This window comes from Marmota flaviventris, chromosome 6 (genome assembly GCF_047511675.1).
Source record: "Marmota flaviventris isolate mMarFla1 chromosome 6, mMarFla1.hap1, whole genome shotgun sequence".
NCBI classification, from domain to species: domain Eukaryota; kingdom Metazoa; phylum Chordata; class Mammalia; order Rodentia; family Sciuridae; genus Marmota; species Marmota flaviventris.
In genome coordinates, this window is record NC_092503.1 from 157,449,832 (window position 1) to 157,475,227 (window position 25,396).

Below are 25,396 nucleotides of genomic sequence, written 5' to 3' on the forward strand. Positions count from 1 at the left end.
GGAACAGGGGGCTTTTATAGAGATGATTCAGAGAAAATCAAATTAGGGAGGAGAGATCAGGAAGGAGAAGATCAGGGAGAAGAAGGTTGGGAAAAAGCAAACAAAACATGTAAGATTCAAAGCCGCAAGGGATATAGTCAAAGCATCAAACGAACCCTGTTTCAGCAGGTGCTTGGATTATAATGATTTTATAATCCCTTCATGCTGGCTTCCAATAAAATTCATCTAAATCTAAAAGTCCATAGTCTAGAAATGTAATTTTAGCTCTTTCAGAATTGAAAGGGACAATAAAGGGAATAAATAGGGGCTGGTGGTGGAGCTGGGTGATGGAGCACATGCTCACACATGTGAGGCCCCGGCTCAGTCCCCAGCAGCACACACACACACACACACACACGCCTGTGGGTCTGAAAGGCAGCTCAGGCTGTGCTGGAGAAGGGAAGGCAGCCCTGGCCAGTCACTCAGTGGAACTGGAGTTCCCCACTTTCCACCTACATGGCTTCACACACCACCAAGCACAAAGACTGTTCTGTGACTGACAGAGGGGACAGACCACCTGTAACCCCTGCAGTGACCACCCCGGCCCTCAGCCAGCCAGAGCAGCTGCGGCCCCACCAGCTACTCTTCTGGCTTCCTCCAGTTTTTCCCTTCCCCCCCACCGCCACATCTTTCTGTTAATTATGGGGGGTTTTTGCTTGTTTTTTTTTTTTCTTGTACTATGGGTTGAACCCTGGGTGCTCTATCACTGAGCTACCCCATCCACACACACCTTTTATTCTGAGAAAGGCTCAAATAAAAACCTGTTGCCCAGGCTGACCTTGAACACGGGATCCTCCTGCCTCCACCTCCTGAGTAGCGGGATTACAAAGGGCAACGCTGTGCCCAGCTGCTCCTCCTGCTTCCTAATAAAAAGCACTGGAACACCGAGTCCTAGAACTCCCCCTAGTTCTTGACAGCATTCATGCAGAGCAAAGCCCTTGCTTCCTTAACTATCCCCTGAATCGCCGGCTACAAGCCTTCCTCTTATAATAAATTCTTCCCTGTTCTCTCAGAGTCAGACTCCTGCTTCCAGTTCTGAGGACCCCTCCACAGGGTGTGGGATTCATGCAGCTCCCAGGACTCCCAGAGCCCACCTGGTGGGGCAGCAGTCAGAACCCCACTGCCAGCCTGCGGGCACTCACACTACCTGCCTCAAAGTTGGCCCTGGACTTCCATTTCCCAGGTATAGCAAAATCTTTTAGAATCTGAAGCCAAAAGGAACTTCCTGCAGCGTTCTAAGAAAAAGAAGAAAAAAAAAACTGAAACAAAAAGCATGTTCATGATTTTTTGATTATTTTTTTGACAATCAGCTATTCACAGAAGGGAACAGTTGCTTCATTGTATGTTTTATGAACACAGCCATCTTCCTTCCCACATCGTAACACAAACCATTATTAGTTCAGTTTCATTCATTGGAAGTTGGAGCTCTTCTCCCAATTATCATAAGCAATAAGCATTTTAGGAAGCCTCTGCAGTTGTGCGAAGGCTACCTCTTCTTCACACTCCCAAGGGTTCTGAGCCCCAGGACACGTGAAAGTGAGAAGCCTTTGATAGCTTTTCCAACCTTGAGGAGCACCCAAAGAAAAGGGACCATGCTAATTGTTTCAACCTCTTCCTGGGGACACAGCAGTTCTCTTGGAAGAGACATTTCTGTTTCCTCAAGTGGCCTGAGGGCATACTGTGGCTGATAATTTGGAGGGAGGGAATGTGTTTGGGTGGACAGCAAGGGAACAGGCCTGGAGCTGGTATCTGAGACCAGTGAGAGTCCTTCTGAGACACTGTACAGTTCCCAGCCTTTGTCCCATTTCTGTAGACAGAGGTGTCTTCTCACTCTCTCACATTCCTCAGCCTCCTCTCTCTGTCTCCTCTCTCTCCTTCCCTGCAGGCCATTCCCATGCACTGATGGCTCCCTGCACCTCTAGAATGTCCCCAGTGAGTGGCGAGATTTCAGTTCTCTTCCCCCTCCATGACAATTCTGACTTGGGGGTTTACTAGTCCCACCCAGTCACTTGGGATCTCCAGCAAAACGGAGCCCATGATACTAGCCCAAGTGTGCCCACGCCCTTTACTGGGCTCTTCCCTGACCCTGTAATGCCAGATTCGTGGGACCCCAATAGACCTCCAGGAGCCAAATCCGATGCAATCACAAAAGAGTCTTTATTGCAAGCTCCAGCCTGGACTCACAACCATTCCCTAGCAGTGGTCCCAGGGAGTGAGTCCCGTCCTTTGTTCAGTGAGATTTTATAGGTTTCGGGGGGATACTCTATGCGTCACTACATCACACAGCAAATCATTCCACTCCGTGGGAAAGTCAAACAACAACTCTTAACATTGATTAGCACCTTCACTGGCGGGAACAAGTTGGGTAGGGGTGATTGGTTAGTACAAGAGGGGGGTTCCTTTGAACTGATTGGTTTAGGCCACGAGGGGAGTACTGCTGAACTACATGGTTTCCCAACACGTTATCCACCACCATAAACTACTGGGGGGTCATCTGGCATCCCAGGTATTTCCCTGTCTCATGCTGATTGGTGGCTGCTAGGGGGTTGCTATGGGTCCCCACCTAGCCTGACTGAGTCAGGGACACCTGGCGCAGCAGATCTCTCCTGTTATTTGTAGATAAACAACTCAGCAGGTGGGAATGTGCTTAGGAGTGCTCTGTGGGTTTTTCCATGCCCTTTCTTGGACAGGCTTTGCTCTGAGGTAGAGGCTGATTTCTCAAAAATGGAGACACAGCAGTTTCTCAGCCCATTCCTTCAGTTCCTCACAGTGTTCTGGGTGATCACCCTCCCCCCAGTTAATTGCACCCGAATCTTTGTCTCAGGGCCTACTTTTAGGGGAAGCCAAACGACGACAGACAGGCCACGGAAACGCAGTGGCAGCTGTGATGAGGAGGAGGCAGCGTCCTGTCGGCCCATAAGGAGTTTGCAGGCTCCTTCTCAAATGCCCAGATCCTGCCTGTCCTCATTACCTGGAGCCTGTCCTCCAGAGGGAGAAGGCACCCCAGCTTGGATGGGTTTCACAAGTCACAGGAAGAGAGAAAAGTGTCGACAAACAGGGACAGAAGGTAGCTGAGGGGCCCCAGTGGGTAAATCCTGGGCAGAACTCCGAGTGGTGGCCACCGCCCTCTTCCTCCCAGAGTGCCCCCGTTTCCACCTTGCTCACCAACCTCACTTCATGCTCCCCTAAGTCTCCCGCCTCCCCTCCTGGTGCTCTAGGAACTCTCCATTTCAAAAGTGTTTCCAGAAATATGACTCAGCTCTCAGCCTCCTGCTGCCCAGGGGCGTTGGACCTCTCCTCATCCCCACCTGCCCCTCTTCCACCACCCTCACCTTCCCACCCACCTTTCCACATGCACAGTCCACTGACCACCAAGTGCGTAACCTAACATGGGCTTGGTGTGTGTCGGGGGATGACTTCAGTATCATAGTGTCAAAATGTCATTACATCCTCTCTGATGATGATGATGATGATGATGATGATGTCAATTGCATTTGCCCTCAAGAAAGGGCCTCAAACCCCAAAGCTCACCACAGGCCACAAATGCCTAGTGTACCTGGTGCCCATTCACTCCAGTCCTCCCTCTAGGCCCCACTTGGCCCCATGCAAAACAAGCCCCTGGGCCAGAGCCACTGCTCAGAGGCCTCCTGCCCAGAGCAGAGCCTGCAGCCACCTCTTCACCTGAGGCTTCTGAATAAGGAGCAAGACAGAAAGCTGCCGAGGGCTGGAGCGTTGCTCACAGGAGAGCCAGTGCTTGGTGTGCCCAAGCCCTGGGGTCAGTCCCCAGCACAAACAAGAGGAATGGAAAACTGCTGCAGACTGTGGTCCAGCAGGGACCATCCAGGTCCCTGGAACCACTAACTCAGAATCTGATTGAAATAAGACTCAAATGCTGCTCTGGGAGGAGGGACGTCCCGCCCACGTCCCCCATCAGGCAGGCGGTGGAATTGGGGGATCCTCTTCCTGGAGTAGGCTGGCTGTGGAATAAAAGCCAAAAGACAAAACAGTGAAACAAACAGTGAGCGGGGAGGGCTCTTTGACCCGAGGGATCAGCTCCCACTGCAGAGAGAGGGATGGAGCCCACGCTTGCCTTATTTATTTTGGGGAACATCAAAGGTTTTTCATGGACTGTTCTTTGCCAAATAAGAGCTGTTCAGTTCCCAATGGGTTATGCCAAACTGTGGAGCTAGGAGAGCTGTCCCACTAGTAGGGCGAGGGCAGAGATGCCACACCGTGGGCAGTCTGAAAGCCCGGATCCTTCCCAAGGAAGGACCTAAGTCCCCCATGGCTTGGTACCCACTAAAAGACCACTCAAGTAGCTTCACGGGTGGCTGCCACAGGGGCACTGATGATTATCTTATGTTGGACAATGGAGAGCGTATTAGGAGGCTGTTTGAGGGCTGAGAAAAATCTGTGATGAGAATAAATACAAATAAAGAAAAAATGACCTATTTAATTCCCCCACACTCTCCCACTAAAAAACACAAGAGGCAGTAAATGAAAATAAATGCAGTTGTCCATGATCCTTGGCTTTGTAAATTATAGCCACATACAGAGGGAAAAGGGAATGAAAGGTGTTGGAGGGTGTCCCCAGAAAATTGGAGGGAGAGCAGCAGAGCGAAGGGACAAGGGGACAGGAGGAGGTGAGGGCAAGGAGAAACCCCGGGGAGTGGTATTGGCCCAAGCACATTGCTCTACTGTGTGCCTGTAGGAACATGTGCAGGTAGAGTGCACCGATAAACATGTGGAAAAAGTCACAGCCACATAAGCACAGTCTTGGGAAAACTGAACTAAAGTTGTGATGCATCACTATGGTATGAGACAACAAAATCATAATCCAACACAGGGTACAGAAATGTCACAGAAAGCTTGGTCCTTGTCCCTGACACCAATTCAGTAATGAGAACAAGGTTTTGAGAAAAAGGAAAAAGTTTTATTGCTTTGCTAACAAAGGAGAAGCACAGGGGAGTCCTGTCCCAGAGGCTTGTGTGTGTGTGTGTGTGTGTGTGTGTGTGGTGCTGGGGACTGGGGCCTTGTGCATAAGGCAAGCACTCTACAACGAGCTATATCCTGAGCCCCTCAAGGGACTGTGATTCTGCTGGTCAAGGGAAACAGAGAGTTTTATTGTTTTGTTTTGGATTTGGTCTTTTTTTTTTTTTTGGTACCAGAATTGAACCAAGGTATACTTAACCACTGAGTCACACCTCCAGACCTTTTTATTTTTATTTTGAGACAGGGTCTTCCTAAGTTGCTTATGCCCTTGCTAAGTTGCTGAGATTGGCATCAAACTTGTGATCCTCCTGCCTCAGCCTCCTGACTATAATCCCTCCAACTGTCTAGGGTTACAGGTGTGCACCACCACACCCAGCATACAAATTATTCTTAAACATAAATTGACCAAAATTGATAATACATGCATGAATTCAGATTTAAAGACCCCAAATATTTTATGATGATATCCATTTCCCCTAAATGTGAATAAGAAGAGCACTTCCTTTCTGATTGACATTCATATGTGCCGGATTTTCAAGCAAAAAGTGACACAGATTTGTGTTTGGGACCCTCATTCTCCTAGAAGTGTGGTGGGTAAACTGAAGAAATCACCTTTTGTCTGAATCATAACCCTAATAAAAGGCAAACAATGAAACTGGGAAGGACTTCTATCATAAACAAAATACAGAGTTGTAATCTTTAATTTCTCAACAGTTTACACAGATTGGTAAGAAACAGCACCAAGACCAGTCTTTAAAATACTGGGCAACTGGCCTGAAAAGCTCATTTCTGGGAAATATTTAATGGTAAGTTAACACATGAAAAATGACCAGCCTCACTACATATGAAGGCATAGCATAACAAAATAATGATCTGATAAAATTGCCCATCCCCATGTTGGGACTCTGGGATAACTGCCCTTGACGCTGGCAGGGATCAGGCGAGGACACTCTGTTGAAGTGTGATATGACGGCTCCACATTTTAGAAGGGTTTTAGGCAACAGACCCACACTGTGTGACCCAGTGGCTCTATTTCTGGAAATTTACCAGGTGGTTTATCAGGAAGTTAACAACACTGTGAGCAAAGCCTTATGTATAAAGTACACTGTTTTAATGGGAGAAAAAGAACAATCTTGACAATCATGCAACTATTAATGATGTTTCAAATTGTGCAGAAAACCTTTTTGATTATTTTTACCATCTCTATAAGGACACAATAAATACTGGAAGGAAATACACCAACATGAAGCTATCTTTAGTTTGTGGATTGAGGGTGATTTTCACTTTATAAAAACATTTTTCTATATTTTTCAATGTTTCCATAACATTAATAGGTTTAGCCCAAAATAAGGGCTTGCTGGCCTCATAAATCGTTTCCGGGAACCCTTGGCAGGAGGTGACTTTGAGCTGGGGACTGAGTGACCCCTCCCCAGCTGGCACCTTTCTGCCTACCGTCAAGGTTGGCTCCCAGGGTTGTGCCACCCGCCCAGTGGGTTCAGTGGGCACCCAGGAAGGAGAGGGCTGCCAAGCACCTTGGCCTCTGCCCTTCACTTATCAACTCACAGAATAATAACAGGGTAGCAGTTTGCCTTGTGTTGAGCCCGGATAGTGTGCTAAACCCTTGGCCTGCTTACTCTCAGGTGCTCTGAAGGCCTCCAGCAGCCAGGGGACACAATCCACTAGGCATAGGAGGAGGATTAGCTGGAGAAGGTCTCACGTCTCTGTTCATGTTTCCTTGGCCCTCTTCCTTTTTCTTCCACCCGCTTTATTGAGTCCAACTCAACAATGTCTATCCGGCTCTCTGAGGGAAAGGCGGCAGATCCATGGCTCCCCTCTCTCTGGAAACCCTTTTTTTCCAAAGCAAATTCAGCAGGCCAGCTGGCAGCAGGCTTCCTGAGGGCCCGCCCCCTTCCTTCTGCCGAGGGCTTTTAACTTTTGCACCTGGGGCCATGACCAGCTTCTTCAGTTGGCAGCAGTGGCTCCCTGTGCCTTGTCCTCCAGGATCATTGGGTTGGTAGGTGTCCCCTGGTGTGAGCCCGGGAGGGCACAGTTCTCTCCCTCCTGCTCCTTCCTCTGTCCCTGGCCGTAGGCCTTCGGCACCTCAAGAATCACCCCTTTCTTGCTCCATCTCCTCCCATCTTTTTCTTTGTTCTCCATTCCATTTCCTTTGTCTCCATGGCTTTATCTGTATCATCATTTCTAAAAGCAAATAGCAAATTGTCGTATTGTGAAGAAGACTTTTCTCCTTAATGCAGTGGTTCCAAGATTTGTTCCTTTATACTCAACTTATTGAAGGGCTCTATGAATCACAAGTCCCTTCTTAATACGAGGTGAGTTTGGGGACCACAGGACCCAGACTGTTGTCCCTGCGGTGCTTGACCAAGCTTAGGGAGGTGTGCAGGCAGGTGCTGATGGCGAGAGGAGGCACCGCGGGCTTCAGCTGCGACCTCTCCAGCCTTGGTTTGTGGGGGGCTGTGGAGCACAGGGTCTGCCCACCCACAGTTTTTTCCTGAACATTCTTCTCCAGGCCGAAGCTCCTGGATGAGTGCATCAGCACCCTGCAGCCGCAGAAAGGTCAGCGATGGCCGTGGTCCGGAAATCCCGCCTCCCCGGGTGTCTGCTCACCCTCGTGCTCCTGCAGCTGCCCAAGCTGGATTCAGGTAGGTCTCCCTGCTCCTCGCTCTGTGTCCTGCAGGGTTGAAACGTCCCAGTACATGTACATGACACCATTTGGTTCTCCCAAGCCATGTCCAGCGGGCTGGATGGACCTGCTCAGCTTGTCGAGGGCATGGGGGCGCTGCAGGGCCCCTGACCTTCAACAGCAGCCTGGGCTGCGTCGCCCCAGTCTCATCGCTCTGACTCCGCTCGCTTTGACAGCTCACTTTGAAGTGATGGGGCCCCCGGAGCCCATCCTGGCCATGGTGGGAGCAGACGCCGAGCTGCCCTGTCACCTCTCCCCAAACGTGAGCGCCGAGCACATGGAGCTGCGGTGGTTCCGACGGACGCCGTCGCCCGCCGTGTTCCTGTACCAGGCGCCGCAGGAGCGGGAGCAGGAGCTGATGCCAGAGTACCGCGGCAGGGTGGCGCTGCGGCGCGACGACATCGCCGCGGGGCGCGCGGCCCTGCGGATCTGGGGCGTCCGCGCCTCGGACGAGGGCGAGTACCGCTGCTTTTTCAGGGACAACGCCAGCTACGACGAGGCCATAGTGCACCTCCGAGTGGCAGGTGAGAGGCAGCGGGGTGACGGCCCGGGTCCCCCGTGGTGAGCCTGTTTCCCTACGAGCGGAGCGGGTTACTTCGGAACCACGCGGTTCCTTCCAGGTGCGGGGTCGGCAGGCCTGGGGGGGGCCGGGCATGAGCTGTAGGGGACAGCAAGCGGAATGCCCTCCCCTGTATTCAGCCGCCTGCTGCCCCCTCCGTCAGCGACAGGCTAAGCACCTAGGGTGTAATGGCCATAGCATTCTGTCATCTGAGGACACCGTCGTTACTCGACCAGCTCCCAGAATCAGATTTTGAAGATGTGTCTATTTTTCATCATTATCTAAGGCTGCAGTGAGCATCCCATATACTTGAGGCTGCTTTGTGGATTAGTCTCCAAGGACTGGTTTCCTAAGATCCTCGAGCATGGCCTTTTGCTAACACTCTTCATATATCTGCAGAAGTTTCTTTCTTTCTTTTTTTTTTCTTCAAGCCCAAATTCTGGGTGAAATACCAAGGAGAGTGGTTAGCTTTCTGGAGGACAGTAAGCACTGAGGTCTGACTTTCCACTCACCAGTGGTGATTGCATCAAGGAAATCTTCCTGGTTTACTGTAAAACTGAGGAAGCATTTATTCCACATGATTTTGCAAGAATGAAATGAAATTAGACAACACATGAAAAACTGCTTTGTCAATTATAAGAGCAAAATTAGGATATCCTCGTAAGATATTATGACCATGTCTTGAACTAATCTAAATGCGTAATACACAAATATATTCTCATATGTATCATGTATAACTCTTTTTTTTTTTTTTTGTACTGGGGACACTAAGCCACTTAAACACATCCCCAGCCCTTTTCAAATTTTTATTTGTTCAGACTGGCCTTGAACTTGCAATCCTCCTGCCTCAGGCTCCCCAGTCCATGGGATTACAGGCTTGAGCCACCACACCCAGCTCTCATTTCATTTTTAGGGAAGACTATCTTAAAGTTTAAGGATGGTGATAAAAGCCCACATATTTGATGCCATAAAACTGTTGTTATCTTTTATAAGGGTCAGATATCTGTGAGGATCTGATACTAGTGGTAGTCCCTTTCAAGACAAAAATACACATTCTTACTAAACACACAAATTCAGAATATAGACAGTCATGGACATGTATTTCAAGTTACTTCTTTGGAGCTCTGTTTTTTTCTGTACCCTGTGGAATTTTTTTTTTTTTTTAAGAATTAATCTAGAGAGGTAGGAAAAACAGCTTTATGTTGGTTTTTGTTAAGGCATAATTTTGTGGGGAAAGGTGAGGTTGGAGCAATTTAAGAAAATTCCTGAATCAGCATCATGGGTAAAGAAGCTTAAGCTTTGATCCACAGTCAACTGTGAGCCTCCTTTCTCCTGCAGAACACCACTTTCATCCATCTTTAAATATTCCAGTGCTAGTTCTCTCTTCCCAGACCCTTCTTGTAATACTGCTAACCAAGGAGCTCTTTTGCAGATCTGGAGCTCCCAGTCCAGGCCCAAGCTCCCTGTGGGGCAGTTCCTGCTGGCTGAAAAGCTCCCCCAGGTCTGCCCATTGAGCTCCTTCCTGCTCACACTTCACAAACTAGATGCCAATAAGATACCCTCCTCTGATAAGGTGAATGAAATTCCTTTCACTGACACCTCAGTCTCCTGGTGTAGTGAAATGTGGAGAGGAACTCCCAATCCACTTGGCCTCTTTCTCTCTTTCTCAAACTGGAATTGTGAGTCTGCAGAAGGCACCACTGAGAGATTAAGCCAGCTTCTCCCTCCTCAGCTCTGGGCTCCGAGCCTCACATCACCATGGAAGTTCAGGAGAGTGGCGAGGTCCGGCTGGAGTGCACCTCCGTGGGGTGGTACCCAGAGCCCCAGGTGCAGTGGAGATCTGCCAAGGGAGAGGAGTTCCCGACCACGTCAGAGTCCAGGAGTCCTGACGAGGAAGGCCTGTTCACTGTGGCAGCCTCAGTGACCCTCAGGGACAGCTCCATGGACAGTGTGTCCTGCTGCATCCGGAACCTCCTTCTTGGCCAGGAGAAGGAAGTAGGGATTTCCATTCCAGGTGAGTAGAACCAGTGCTGACTCCTGTGTGGACACAGCCTCGGGGCTCCCTGACCTGGCACCTGCCCCGATGTGACTTCCTGGTGGAGCTGCCCACTTTCCCATCTGAGTGTTTGCCCATTGACTCGAAGGAGCCCCACCAGCCTCTTCAGAAGGATAAAAATTCAGAAGTCACAAATTCTACCTATCTTTCATGTAGTCTCAGGCTTTCCATTTTGGGAGATCTACTTGAGATGGAGAAACTCCGTGCCTGCGGCCTTCCTTATTCTCGCCTTGAGTAAATAAGGAGACTGCTTTTCTGGTCTCACCCTTTCCATCCTTGCCCTCCCGTCCAGGGCTCCTCAAGGCTTCCAGGGGCCTCAGAAGCACAACCTGCCACTAGTCCCTGGATGCCAGCTCTGCCCCAGGCAGGAACGCTTTCTTACTTTTCAGCCAATGAGTCTCACTCTGTCACACACAGAAGTGACCCTTCTCCTTCCTTATTTACCTCCCGCATCCCCTTGACTCCCCCTCTGCATTGACAGTGAAGTAGGAATTCTATAATAACACAGCTTGGTCCATACAATCCTTTAGCCCACATGTCCTGACCCCAAATGACTCGGTTCTTCTTCTCCTTCTCTGCTCTCTCTTGCCCAAGATCAAAACTTCCTGAAAAGCTTAGAGAGGCGTTGGAGGGGTTGTTTGTGCCATGGCAGAGATAGAGGGGACCCACTCTGTCTCCTCTTCCGCCTCCATCTGGCATCAGGAGACGAGTGGGACCTGCTCTGCTTTCAGCCAATGTTCCTCTGGGGACTTTGTTTCAGCTCCCATCTCCCCCAGGCTGACTCCCTGGATGGTGTCTGTGGCGGCCATCCTTGTGGTCTTAGGGCTGCTCACCACTGGATCCATATTTTTCATCTGGAGACTGTACCAGGAGAGACCCAGAGAGAGGAGGAGCAAATCCAGCTCTACAGGCAAGTCCTAGATCCTAAATGGGCTGCTCGCCAGGGGTGCTTCAGAGGAAGGTTGGGTCCACGCCCACCCATTAGGACAACTTCCAACAGGAAGACCCTCGATTCTAGAATTCCCAAAGTCAGAAGAAATGTTAAGGCTTCTGAAGTCATAGATACCTACAATGAAGAGAAGTTTGGGTCACAGGCAGAGTCAAACCGTTCCAACTGGCATTTGGGACCTGAATTTACTTACCACCCTTCCTCTGCCCAACCCCACCTCTAACTCAGTTTCCCAGTAAGGATCTTATCATGGAAGATCTGATCTCAAGCCTGTAGGAACTTCCTGATTACTTCTCAGAAAACAAAACAGAACAAAGCCCTGTTGTAGGGTTGCCGGTGGTATTTCAGTAGTCAGGTAGTCGGTTGTAAGTTAAACAGTTCCTTCTTTATGGGTCCCCTGTACCAGTCCCATCCCCTCCCTCAAGTCCATTATAAAAAGCCACTGAGGTGCTTTTGTTTGTTTTCCAGAGAAACTCCTGGAAGAGCTCAGTAAGTTCTGCCTCTTGTGATTTCATCCAGTTTTCTCGCTCTTGTTCAAAACCAGTTGCTGATAGTCTCTCTTTCTTTGCAGATTGGAAAAAGGCGGCATTGCATGCAGGTCAGTGACTCAGGACTTCTCCAGGTCCCACTCCAGGAATTCAGGGTCCTGTGAGACGTGGACTTGAGAACATTAACATTCACTTAGTGAGGAGGCTAGGAAGGGGACCTCAATGGCACATGGCCGTGACACTTTCCTTGAGCCCCTAGCAGAACCCTGGAAGATGGCTAGGATGCCAGTCCCTTCCTACAGTGTCTCCTTGGGGACAGTCAGCTCTTAACCATACTGTGGCTGCTGATCAGAGGGAGCAGGCACCTGGGAGGCCAGACAGGTCTCCAGACCTGCACAGGAGACCACCAGGTTATCCCACTGCTGTTTCTTTGGAGAAGGGAGGACAGGTCCTGTGACTGACTGCCACTGACGGTCACACTCTCTGTCTCTAGTTGATGTGACTCTGGATCCAGACACAGCCCACCCTCACCTTTTTCTGTACGAAGATGCAAAATCTGTTCGACTGGAGGATTCACGCCAGAAGCTGCCTGAGAATCCAGAGAGATTTGACTCGTGGCCGTGTGTGCTGGGCCGAGAGGCCTTCACCGAGGGGCGGCATTACTGGGAGGTGGAGGTGGGGGACAGGACCGACTGGGCCATCGGCGTGTGCAGGGAGAACGTGATGAAGAAGGGGTTTGACCCCATGACCCCTGACAACGGGTTCTGGGCTGTGGAGCTCTATGGGAATGGATACTGGGCCCTCACCCCTCTTCGGACCCCTCTCCCATTAGCAGGCCCCCCTCGCCGGGTTGGGATTTTCCTGGACTACGAATCGGGAGACATCTCCTTCTACAACATGACTGACGGGTCGCACATCTACACCTTCCCTGGCATCTCCTTCTCTGGCCCCCTCAGGCCCTTCTTTTGCCTGTGGTCCTGCGGGAAAAAGCCCCTGACCATCTGCCCAGTGTCTGAAGGGCCTGAGGGGGTCACAGTCATCCCTGAAGCCCAGAACCTTTCCAAGGACATCCCACTGTCCCGTGTGGGGCAGGACTCTGCCTCTGGGGACACAGACACTCTCCGTTCTAAACTCATCTCTTCCCAGCCCAGCCGAGGGGCACCTTAAGGAACGGCCCGCTCAGCCACCTTCCTGAGCTCCAGCCCCTCCTCCACCCCGGCAGCCCTTTGGTGGGAGCAGGGAGCAGGGCCTTCGCGGTCTGTTTCGGCACCAGGACTGGGGGCTGAGGAGCTGACTCCTACGCTGCTCCAGTGCTCTCCTATCGCTGGAGACCAGAACCCGTGGGGAGGACAGCTCAGGGAGGGACAGGTCCCCCGGGGGTGTGGCAGAAACACTTGGCGTCCAGAATAGAGGAACGGGTTTTAAGCAAGAAGAAAGCACAGGGGGTTCGGGAAAGAAAGATCTTAGGCTAACATCCATAAAGAAGGTTGGAGGGGACATGATGGTGGAAGGAAATGAGGCCAGTACTGTCCCTGCCCCTGGATTTGCAGGTCTGTTTCTCACCTTTCAAGCTCCACCCTACAGGATAGAGGACCTACTTTTATGGGGGTGGAGCTGTGGGAAAGGAGGAAGGGGAGGAGTTGAGAGGAGCAGGGGTGAGGGGTTGGACAGAAGGTGTGACAGGAGAGAACTAACTGGTGGACCAAACTCAGGCCTGTGCATAGCCTCTGGCCCTGCTCCTCTCTGGGCACCCTCCTGATTGGCCCTTGCCTGGGGTCAGACCAGACTCACCCTGTTGACTGCACAGGTTTCCCATGCTCTTCTTTTTGATGTAGACCCTTCTTCCATGACATCGCCACATGATAGACACTTTTCAGCCTTGTGCCCCGTCAGTCCTCACCTGTGTCCAAGCCCCACACACGCCTTTGGTCAGCGTCAGTCACCACCCATTTCCAGCTGTGCCAGTTCCCACAGGCTGCCTGTCCTGGGGGTGCCCTGAAAGCTGCACCGTGGTGCTCAGTGCAGCTGGGATAACCACGCCTGCTCCTGGTCCCCTGAGCAGGCTCCTGCCAGTGGCTTGTCTTGCCAAAGGCCTGCAGTTGTGTCCAGGTGCCTCCTCCCATTTCCATCTGTCTCTAGCTCCCAGCCTGAGCGTTGCCCAGGGTCCTTGTCTAATAAAGAAGTCTGTGTAATTGCTGAAGGCAGCCTCTGAATGTACCTTTCTTTATCACAATTACTGAGAGTGAAACCAAACAGGAAAGAAACCTGGGTGGGGATGCAGCTGGCCAGAGCAGAGCCATTGTATGTGATCCCAGGACAGCAGCGGGCGGGGGCTGCTCCCTGAGGGTCCAACTGCCTACAAAAGCCACAGTGCCCAGTGCTTCCTCCTCCTGTCCCTGTTCGGGTGGTGGCTCCACTTCTACTACCATAAGGGTAACTGGCCCTGATGCTGAGGAGGGAAGCCACCTCTCCAAGTAAATCAGCATTTTCCAGAGAGGAAGAATGCTTGGGAAATTTTTATGGCTTGTGCCTTGTTATTATTATTATTATTTTTTTAAAAGCATGATGATCTGTGGAAACTGTTGCCCCAGGGAGGCTCCACGTGTGAAGCCCTGGTGGTTCCAGGAGATGCTCACCTTCTTCCCTGCCCCAGGGAGGACTAGGAACAGAGGCTCTGATCTGAATGTCACTCACCCAGCCTGCTGCCCAAAGGGGCAGATGTGAATCTCTGAAGGTTCACCAAATGTGGGAAATCATCTCATTCCATTTGCACCACATTCCATTTCTCATGGTTAATCTAAAACCCAGCTTTTCTAAATTTTCAATACCTGTGAACTTCAATGAGGACCATGCCCAAGAACCAGTCATTGTCGCTCAGGTAGAAATTCTGAAAACCAGACAGAATTTCACCACACTCACTGAACTTCAAGCTAAATGCAACCTGATCTACCCCTTTACCCACCTTGTCACTTTCCCGGCCCCACTCCATTTGTTTTCGTCCTGGCTTTGACATTCTCCTGCTAATTTGGGAGTAAACACCGAGGAATAATATATACATAATCACATTTCCATGCATGTATGACTAGATTATTTTTAAAACAATCTACCTGGGCTTATAAACCTGGAGACCACAGAAGTTTTGCTCTGGGAATTGTTCAAGAGGAAAATACAATCGAAGTTTAGGATTGGAAGAGACTGTCGATGTTTACTCCAATCCCTCCTTTGAGAGGTGAGGACACTAAGACAGAAGGAATGAAGTGATTTGGCTAAGTCACACAGTATGTGCCAGCCAGGCCAGCATCCAAAGGCAGGTGTTCCTTACTGTCGCTGTGCAAGACAAACTGCACTGAGGGTCCTGCAGGGCACAGAGGACAGATTAAGTTAGTGCAGGCTCTGCGCCTCCAGGAACCTCCTTGGACACATAGCCAAGGCAGTACGCATTGGCTCAGGAGACTCTCAGGCCCAGCAAGGGACCCGAGAAGCAGAGGAACTTGATTCCTCTGATTCCATGATTCCTTCGACCTCCACCAGGGTCTGCACCTGGGGAACCAGAAAAAAATGGGCTCTGCTTGAGTCCATTTTCTTTTTGGGACTGGGGGTTAGGAATTAAACTCTGGGGCACGCAATCACTGAGCCACATCCCCAGTCTTTTTTTTTTTTTTTTTGTATTTTTTAAATTTAGAGACAGGGTCTCCCCAAGTTGCCTAACACTTTGCTGTTGCTGAGGCTGGCTTTGAACTCTTGATCCTCTCGCCAAGCTGCTGGGATTACAGGCGTGTGCCACCACGCTTGGCTTTGAGTCCATTTTCTGCTACTATAATAAATACCTGAGACCAGGCAACTTATAAAGAATAGCAGTTTACGTGGCTGTTGGTTCTGGAGCCTGGGAAGTCCCAAAGCATGGCTCCAGTATCTGGTGAGGGCGACATGCTGTATTAAATGAGGGTGAGGCAGAGCTTGATTTTTTAGCAAAATCACTCCCCATGAGGGCCGATCAATCCATTAATCCCTGAATGCATTAATCCACTCATAAGGGCAGACTTTTTATGTCCTGATCTCCTCTCGAATTCCATTAACACATGACTTGGGGACTAGGGAATGTGGCTTAGAGGCAGAGTGCTTGTCTACCATGTATGTGGCCCTGGGCTCCATCCTCAGCACTGCCTCCCAGAAATACAGCTTTGTGGACCTTAAGGGTCACTAAGGGTCAAGTTCAAACCATGGCAGGCTCCTCCCTCCATCCATCCCAGACCTGGAGCACCCAGAGTTCTCCTTTGTTGGTCCCATACTCAAACACTACTTCAGCCGCTTGCCCCACACGGTTCTCCTCCCAGGAGAACATTCCTCTCTGTTTTAAAAGCATTCATTCATGTTGAACTTGAACTTTTAAATTCAGAGAAAAACATAGTCCAAATGTCTTTTAAATACTTAGGAAACTCAAGCAATTGCACTGCTGGTTTAATAAGTAATGACATTCTAAAATGTATCTGTAAAACTTACCCAGAGTAGGAGCTCGGGTTGTGGCTCAGCGGTAGGGCACTTGCCTGGCATGTGTGAGGCACTGGGTTTGATCCTCAGCACCACGTAAAATAAAGGTATTATGTCCAACTACAACCAAATATATACATATACACACACACTATATTTGTGTGTATATATATATATATGTATATATATATATATATATATTACATATATATTACATATATACTATAGTATATATACTATACTAAATATATATATCTTACCCAGAATAGACCAGGCTGCCACAGGAACCCCCCTCTGAGATAAAAAAAAGAAAAGGATCTTGGATTTTAATCAATCTCCGACTCCTTTTCCTTCCCTTTCCCCCAGATGTTCAAGGAAAATGTCCCCAGGGCCCAGGACTGAGCTGGTGGTGGATTCTTAGGGGACACCATGTCCTTGGTCCCCGTGATGCACTCCCAGCCTTTCTGTGTGCCTCCCCCTCAGGAAGAACTTGTGCGATAAGCTGAGACCTGCCAGTCTCTCCTCTTCAGGGGCACATCTGTCAGAATTGCTGCTCTGGACAGGAACAGGAAGATGACCAGTCTCACAGCTGTGACCCTACCTCCCAGTCTTCTGAAGCGGGGAATGGTCCTCACCAGTGTGGGCCTTAGTCCCATGAGGCTGTCAGTGATACTAGGATTCAGCAGCACCCAGAGCCCTCTTCCACCTCCACAGGTAACTGACCAAAGGATTCCAAGATTTGATTTTCCTTTTAAAACAGAAACAGTTGTTCATCGCACCACTAAAGATCAGGCTAAGAGTGAAATACACTAAAATGATAACTGACTTCATTTCACACGACCAGGTGCCAGCTCTGACGTCATGTTGGGGCAGGTGTCTCCCTCCGTGTAACAGTCTCTGTGAGTGAACTGAGCCCAGACTTCAGTTCAAGAGAGAAAGGACTTAGGACCTCCCTCTCCCTGGCCAACAGCAGTTCCTCCTGGCCCCGGGCACAGCTCAGCTCAGTCTCTTCTGTTCCCATGCAGCACATCGGCCTCCTCCAGTCGCCCTCCTGAGCACAGTTGCCAGCCCACCTCCAGCTTCACTCCCTCCTCCCCTCATTTTGTCATCTAACAATGTAAATTATGTGTTTTCCTGAAAACACACGAAAATTTATTTTAAAATTAAAAATACCCCCAAATATCATCACGTGAATATGAACATTGCCAAGATTTGGATTTATCCTCCTTTAAAAAAAATCTAAGCCAGGCACAGTGGTGCCTGCCTGTAATGCCAGGGATTCGGAAGACTAAAGCAGGAGGATAGCAGGTTTGAGGCCAGCCTCAGAAACTTAGCAAGGCCCTAAGCAACTTAGAGACCCTGTCTCATAATAAAAAATAAAAAGGGCTGGGGATGTGGCTCCATAATTAAGCACTCCTGAGTTAAATCCCAGGTACCAAAACAAACAAACAAACAAAAAACCCTCTTCTAAATTTCAATGGACCTTAATTGCCTATTGGGGAATGAATTTCAGAGCAGTGTGAATGCTTCCTGGTGTAGATGTGGTAGCTACACGAGATACAGAAGGAGATTTAAGAAGGCCATGTGAATTGGTGGAAGATGAGTGACATGCACACAGAAACTGAAAGGCAGACTGGCCCAGTTTGATGCCTCCTTTTAAGATTGGGGGTCCTTATTTTTATGCCATGTGATAAAGAGGTAGATGTCACTCAAGTTTGTTCTTGCCTTTTCCCCTATGGCGAGGTCTCCCAGATTTTGGATGGAAGCATGGTCATTGGGAATACAACCAACATGTCCCCACCACCCTAGCATATAGATGTGTCCACAGACCGTGCGCTGGTGAGTGGAATGTGAAAGGCAAGAGAGCCAGGCTGCCTCAGGGTCGTGCCTTCAAAGGCAGACACCTGGGCTCCCTTCTGTGCATTCTGGGCTTGTCCTGTGGACTCCTCTTAGATATGGCCATGTTAACAACAGGCCAACACTGAGATGGCCCCTGACAGTTTCACCAGCAGAGTCTTCTTGGTATTTCCATAAGAGAAATATGTTTCTTTTTGCCTCACTCAAGCCACAGTTATTTTGAAACTTTCTTAAATATATCTGGAGCCGTATTCTAACTAGTGCATCCCCAGTGATTCGGTGCCCTGGTGAGAGATTGAGAATGGCCCGGCTGGTCCGTTTGGATGCATCTGTTTAAAACAGTGTTTCTTATTGACTGGAATGCTTATGACCCTTTGCCAAGTTTTCCTGCTTCATGAGAGTAACTGATCTTGTCCCAAAAGCCTCTGAGGGAGTCAGATGTGGGAACTGAGCAACAATAGAAGTGCGGCTGGCTGACGCAGACAGCACTTCAGGGTATTGCTATTCATGTTGGCTCTGGGCCTGCCTGCTAGACTCTTGAGCCCCACCCCAGGTCTCCTGAGTCAGAAAACCTATTTAAACTACATCCCCAGGTGATTCATGGGCATTTTGAAGTTTGAGGACAGAGAAGTGTGCTTCAAAATGTTTAGCATTTACTTGGGGTAGAAGATCTCAGCGAAAATAGTAACTATCATTAGGGTTTCCAAGCATAGGATTAAGGACTTGGTATATACTATCCCATTTACCTAAAAAATAGCCTACATTTTTACAAATGCAGCACCTGGAGTTCAAAGAGATTAACTTGGTCAATGTCACACAGTAAGAGGCAGAGGTTTACACATGGGTCTTTCTGAAGGCAAATCCCTCCATATTTTAGCCATAATGCTTCTTCATTAAAAAACTGTATATATATACATATGTGTATGTAAATATATGTGCGAATGAATATATATTCATTCTCATGTATCTCAAATTCCGATTCTTTCTCTCTCATTACCATGTGGTGGGTCCATTCATGCAAAACAACTTCCTGAATACAAAAGGGAAAGGTAGAGTACCTCCAGGTCAATGAATCTTTTCATGAAGCTGCCTGTATTAGGCAGGGTTCTCCAGAGGACAGAATCAGCAGGAAGTGTAATTATGAAAGGGGGACTTATTAGGTTGGTTTATGCGGCCAGAAGCTGGATAGTCCACAATGGCCGTCTGCAGGCTGGAGAGCGGGAAGAACCAGTAGCTGGGCCGTCCAAGAGGCTGAAGCCCCAGACAAGAGAAATACACGGTGCTACCCTAGTTCAAGATCAAAGGCTTCTGGAGAATCCGCCTTGGAGAGTAAAAGAATTGAGAGTCTGATATCCTCTGACGGTGGCAGTAGCAATCAAGAACCTGTTCAATAATGGAGTTTGTATCTGCTGCTGCTTCCTTGTTCCTACAACTTTATTCCATTCAAGCCATCATCCTATTGCACAGTGCTGCCCACACTTAGGGGGGTCTCCATTTCAGTTGGCTGTCGCACATGCCAATCATTCCTAGACACACCCTCATAGACAGGCCAAAAACCTCTTAATCCTCAGCATCTCTTAATCCAATCGAGTTGACAATTCAAATTAACCATTACGCTGCCATTTCTTCCTCTTTTGGAGATTTCACTTTTTTTTTTTAACTCTTAAAATTACCTCGGTTCATTCTTTACCCCATGATGACATTAAGTGTTGCTGGATGCCTGGAACCCAGAAAGGTTACTACATCCTTGAGATGAGTGTCTATTTTCACAAAGTGCTCACAAGCTCTTCCCATATGGTCACTCCACTCCAACGATCTGATTTGAACACTCTCTGGGGACTATTGCCATCCTCTCTCTGCCTCTTCAGGCTCCAGGGAAGACCTTCCTTTGGCTGTGGTCATCTCTGATCATCTCCAGGTTTCACGGTCTGACGCCTCAGGTGGGTGCCTGCACACACTCGTTTTGCACGTCCATTGTAAACTGTTTTGACTGCTCTGCTCCCTATTTTACACATATTTCGGACTGGAGCCCCGCATACTGTGGGCTTGGATACTATTTTCAATGTGAATTCACCTTCATTCTTAAGAGAAATAGTCAGACTTTCCCTAAAGCTAACCCCTAAAGCAATGACCTCTAACCTGGATCCCAGTCACCTGGAGGGAGTGTGGGGCCCTAGGAAATGCAAATGCCAGGTGTGATCCCGGGATATTCGATTTGATGGATCTAGGGTGGGGAAGGCGGGTGTTTCAAACCTCTTCAGGGGAAAGCCGCCGTCCTAGGGGATCACAGGACGCCCGACCTGGGAGCAGCTGGCCTCTCACGTCCCGTTAGTCAGTGACAGTGTGACATCTCCGTGATTAGCGCTGTGCTGTAAGTCACTGGTTTTCAAGCCAGCAAGCCTCAGGGCCACGCAGAGGGCAAAACGTCAGTTGGGTAGGTGGGTAGGGGGGTGGCCTGAGGATTGGCATCTAAGCAGCCCCCTAGAAACTCGAGCGTAATTTCAGGGACTGAGCGTGGCGTTCCGTCGTCGGGACTCGCAGGGACTCTGGAAGGTTGCCAAGCCCCTGCGGCCCCGGGTGAGTGGATCTCCTGCTGTCTGAAGCTGGAGCGCAGCTCCCGGGCCAGCGGTCAGCGACCTTCCACCCTCGCCGTCCTGACCGCCGACGCGGACCGCGCTGGAAGCAGGTCGCCGCCGACCCCACGGTGTTTAGGAGCCTGCGGCGGTGGGCGCTGGTGGCGGGCGCCCCCTGCCCGGGCTCAGGATGCACAGAACTGCCCTCCGTTTCTGCGGCGTTGGGTTTGCATTTTAAACTTTTAAACGTCCACACCCGGAAGCGCGGGATCCGCGGCCGCACTCTCAGCGGGAGAAGCAGCCTCGTCCTGTGACCCTCGCCCGGCGGGCACCGCGGGGGCGGCGAGCCGCGCTTCCACCTGCGGCGGTACCGGGCGGCACCGGGGCGATTCGGCAGCGCCGGCCCGGTTCAGGTCGGCCTGGGAAATAGCGGTTTTGCTTTTAATGGAAGCATTACAGAGTTTTAAGAAAAAGAGAAAAAGTGAGTTTTCGGATTGAGTACGTTTCAGCCGAGACAGAAGTAAATAGTGAGGAGCCGCTGCAGCAACGTCAGGATGGCCGAGCGGTCTAAGGCGCTGCGTTCAGGTCGCAGTCTCCCCTGGAGGCGTGGGTTCGAATCCCACTCCTGACAGTCGCCTTTTTCCTACTTGTTCTACTTAAAAAAGAATTACAATCTTTTTTCCCGTTTGTTTCTTTGTTCTTAACTATTCAAACTCTGGAATTAAAGTACCCTGAGCTTGGAAGAGAGCTCGACAACTACTTTTAATCTCATCTTTGTTCCCCTTAGTCTCTCCTCTTCAGTTCCAGGCCTATAACCATCACTGCGGTCCTGGGGCCCTTTTGCTTTATTTACAGCTTCCTCTCTGGGTCTCACCCCCCACCCACCCTGCCGCAGTCCGGCTGGCCGCAGCAAAATAACCGGGGGTGACGAACAACTTGTGTACGTTGATACAGCAGGAGTGGGAGCCCTTTATTGCAGGACAGGAGCAGTATTTATACATTCCACACAGCTTATCTAATTAGCATAAACTAGATACATCAGTCAACCAATCAGGAATCTTCACACTTAATGGCTCGCTTTTGTTACTTCTCAAACCACTCCCTCTGGCATTTTGCCAGGCACCATCCAGACTTGTTTAGGAACTTTAACATTCCCCTGGCAAAATGCCAGGTGTTATTTTGACTTGTTTACAGACTCTAACATTGTTATTTTGACTTGTTTACAGACTCTAACACCACCCCACTTCCCCAGGCCGATGAGTGATCACTGGAAAAGCCATCGCTTTCCTTCCAAAGCTTTTGCAGAAGATGTATTAATTGGTTTGGATACGAGCACTTTTTTTTTATTTCTTATAATGAACATTTATTTGACCAACTACTTATAGACTCTAAAATCAAACAATTTGTTACTTAAAGAACAGAAAGAATAATCCCCCCGCCCCCATCAAAGCCTACTCCATAACTGAAGTACCCGAAACCTATGAACCATGTTGCTAAAAGAAAGGGGGTAAAGAGATGTTTACTAAACTTCACAGGAAGAATCAATAAATCTGGCAATGGTTGAGTACACATCAGACCACACTCAAGAGTACTAACCAGTCTCAAATATTAACTGAAAATTTAAACTTAATATGCATTTCCCTCTTAGAAAGACTCAGAAAATTATTATCTATTAACTATGCAATGATGCTAGTTACATTATGTAAAATGATATAATGAAGAAAAATAGTAGACAATTTGAATTTCCTAACCAATAAGTAAATTACTAGCTGTAAACAAGAACTTTGAAAAGTCATTCTTTAGCTTTCATTTACAACATTTAGGACTGGAATCTTCAGAATTTTTTAGTATCTTGAACATCCCTGTCTTCTCTTTAATCGGTCCTGAGACCTTCATTTGATTAATGAGATCACTTGGATCTAACAACAACTCAAGATCTTTATCACTAATGATCTTTTCTCTTGATCCTTTGACTTCCCTTTCATAATCTCTAGATTTTAATAACTCCTTTAATTCCTTGGGATCTAAGAAGTTCTTAGATTGATTTAATTCAGATTGACTACCTTTAAAATGTTTTTTGTGAAAGATCAACTTTTCCAGTTTTCTTTTAGCAGCTGCTCTTTCCACAATTTTCTGATCAATAGTATTTGCTGTAAAAATCGGTATACAACAACTGGCTTTGTCTAACCAATTCTATGACATCGATCCTGGGCCTGAAGATCAGACTGGGGTTTCCAATCACTATCATAAATGATAACTGTACCTGCTGCAGTCAGATTAATGTCCAGGCCACCAGCTGGTGTACTCACCAAGAAGCTAACCACATCTGGACCTGTGTTGAAATTGTGCAAATTTTCCCCTCTCTCAGAATAAGACATGGACCCATCAACCTGCTAAAGTTGAAATTTCTAAGTTGGCAGTAATCCATCCAAATGTCCAACATTCTTGTCATTTATGAAAAAAGCAGCACCTTGTGACTTTTTTTTTTTTTTTTTTAGTTCTGGCACATTCTATTCACCATTAAGAATTTCCCAGAATTTGTTACTAATTCTTCATCAATCTTAAACTCTTGTGTAAGAGGGTCTATAGGATATTCAGTCAGATATGGATGATTACTATATTCTGCAGCTTCAGATTAACTTTAGATTCTATAGGGATATTCACTTCCCCACGCTTCTTTCTTTGTCCACCTCTGGCTGCATTTGACTGGTCAGTTTTTCCAATTCATTAGGAAAATTATCTATCGTGCTGTAATTTATTGATTTTCTAATTTGCCATTTGGGTCATCTAGTAGGACTTAGCTCAACTGTTTCTTTCTCACTGGCTCCAAACATATTCCCAATTGTACGATTCACCATTGCTGTGTAAAAGACTTCTTGTTTCTTCAAAAGCGGTGCATAAACAATTACTTCTTGTTTAAGAGGAACTTCAAGAGCAACATCAAATTTTAGTCTTAATAAGAAAGGGGTGAGAATCTGGTGCAGCATATGCAATACATTCTGTTCTCTTTCTTTGGTTGTAATGTCTTCAGCGGTTTCAGAAAGATTAGTGATGTCAAACGAAGACTCAAAGCTTGTCAAGCCATCAAATACATCTGGCAACAAAAAGTTTAGCAATGACCAAACTTCTGCAATCGGAGAGCCAGATTAGAGGATACATGCATTTTTAATCTTCATAATTCACAATGTATTATAGATGTCATTCTATTTTACTTCATTCCTTTGGCGCCGTGATTTTGAACCATGTCCTGTGCACATCTAGCCCAAGTCCAGACAAGTGCTTTTAATTGCTGCATAGAGGTCAGCTGTGAGTTGGCCTGCCCCCCGGGGATGGCTCACAGGTTGGGTCTCAGGTGTAGCCACTATAGAGCACATCTTCCTACGCATTCCATTACCAAGCTGTGCAAGAATTTGAGATATGGCAGGAACAAATTGCAAGTCAAAAGAGTTTGACAATCCACTAATTTTACACCAATTTCAGAATATGGCCAAGAGCCATGAGTGAAAAGCCCATAAGCCAAAAAGGAGATAAAAGCTTGGAGGGGCGTATTATTTGCAGCAAGTAAGTAGAGGGTTCGAGATAATTTGCAAAGTAGTGCTTTCTCCGCACAAAGAAAGTGAGGGACTTTCATTGGGGAAACCTCTAGATATTCATATAGGTAAGATTCCTCGTCTCATATAGAGGTTTGCCTCACAAAAAGGTGGGCAAACTCAGTTCAAGATCGTAAGCCCACATGAAAGAAGGGGAGGGGGAACATTCCTGAGCATAGAGTTTAGTCCTCATGAGTTTCTCCAAGGAGCCTTATCTGAAACAAAAAGAAAAACAACTTTGTAGCAGGATTTCTAACCGTCTATTAAAGGGAGAGCAGCTTTCCGCCAAATAAGTATATAGGATCCTGCCCCTGGAAGTATGTGCCTTTTCTGATAGCTATCAGGAACAGGACCCAAGGGGCATGCTTTAAATATGCAGCTCATATTTAGTGAAGTCTCCAGAAATATCCCCCAAATTCAAATTTCTGACATCCAACTTGCTCATCTTGAACATTAATAGCTACAATTACAAACATGCATATTCATTGTTCCTATTTTGAACTTATTGCAAAGCCCCAATTAATCAAAAACCTCAAGGGACTGGAATTTCTCTTCACTCTTCCCTTTTCCAAAGGAAATTTAACCAGGAGGCCAAAGCAGGATGATTGCAAATTTGAGAGCAGCCTCAGCATCCTAGCAGGTCCTAAGCAAGTTAGTGAGACCCTATCTAAAAATAAAAAGGGCTGTGGATGTAGGATGTTGCTGGGAGCCATTAGCCAAGTAGGTATGACAATTTCCTTGTGAGCGTACCCCATGTTGCTGACATGTTGCAGTGACATTGAATGTAGGTGACCTTGCTCAAGGACCAAGGCAGAATAGGGCGTTCCCGGTTTAGGTTCCAGGTTTAAGGTTTAAGATTATTCCTGCTGGGAATAGGGCGTATCCTGCTGCCTGAGTTCCCCTTGAGTTCTCACGGGATTCAGACAATATATTTTGGGGAGATAGAAGCCCAGTGGAGGTGGATGTGGATTTGGGCAGAGAACGTGGATTTGGGCAGAGAACGTGGATTTCCCCAGAACGTGTTTGTAGACGGCTGGTGTGAGTTCGGGAATAAAGAGTTGCTGTTTGAATCTACAAGCTGTGTGGTGGCTCGTGATTGTGTGC

The 25,396-nt window shown here is 48.2% G+C and overlaps 1 protein-coding gene, 1 non-coding gene and 1 pseudogene across 2 annotated transcripts; 2 read left to right on the forward strand and 1 right to left on the reverse strand.

Annotated features, from left to right (window-relative positions):
- The first annotated feature begins 7,612 nt into the window (after positions 1 to 7,612).
- On the forward strand, positions 7,613 to 13,027 carry LOC114102768 (butyrophilin subfamily 1 member A1-like). The gene is made up of 7 exons (XM_027948290.2): positions 7,613 to 7,691; positions 7,909 to 8,256; positions 10,024 to 10,305; positions 11,108 to 11,257; positions 11,765 to 11,785; positions 11,868 to 11,894; positions 12,278 to 13,027. The coding sequence occupies exons 1-7, from the start codon at positions 7,613 to 7,615 to the stop codon at positions 12,949 to 12,951; spliced, it is 1,581 nt and encodes a 526-aa protein (XP_027804091.2). The 3' UTR covers positions 12,952 to 13,027.
- Positions 13,028 to 21,250: 8,223 nt separating this feature from the next.
- Trnal-cag (transfer RNA leucine (anticodon CAG)) lies at positions 21,251 to 21,333 on the forward strand. Its single transcript has one exon. It is a non-coding gene; the product is annotated as a tRNA-Leu (tRNA).
- A 1,175-nt stretch (positions 21,334 to 22,508) lies between these two features.
- LOC114102606 (lymphoid-specific helicase pseudogene) lies at positions 22,509 to 23,848 on the reverse strand (annotated as a pseudogene).
- Between the last annotated feature and the right edge of the window lie 1,548 nt (positions 23,849 to 25,396).

Bases quoted from the DNA above. Each gene is read 5' to 3' on its own strand.
- LOC114102768 (XM_027948290.2), top strand. From the start codon at position 7,613: ATGGCCGTGGTCCGGAAATCCCGCCTCCCCGGGTGTCTGCTCACCCTC. The intron at 7,692-7,908 runs GTAGGTCTCCCT...TCGCTTTGACAG, and splicing joins GCTGCCCAAGCTGGATTCAG to CTCACTTTGAAGTGATGGGG. The intron at 11,786-11,867 runs GTAAGTTCTGCC...CTTTCTTTGCAG, and splicing joins GAAACTCCTGGAAGAGCTCA to ATTGGAAAAAGGCGGCATTG.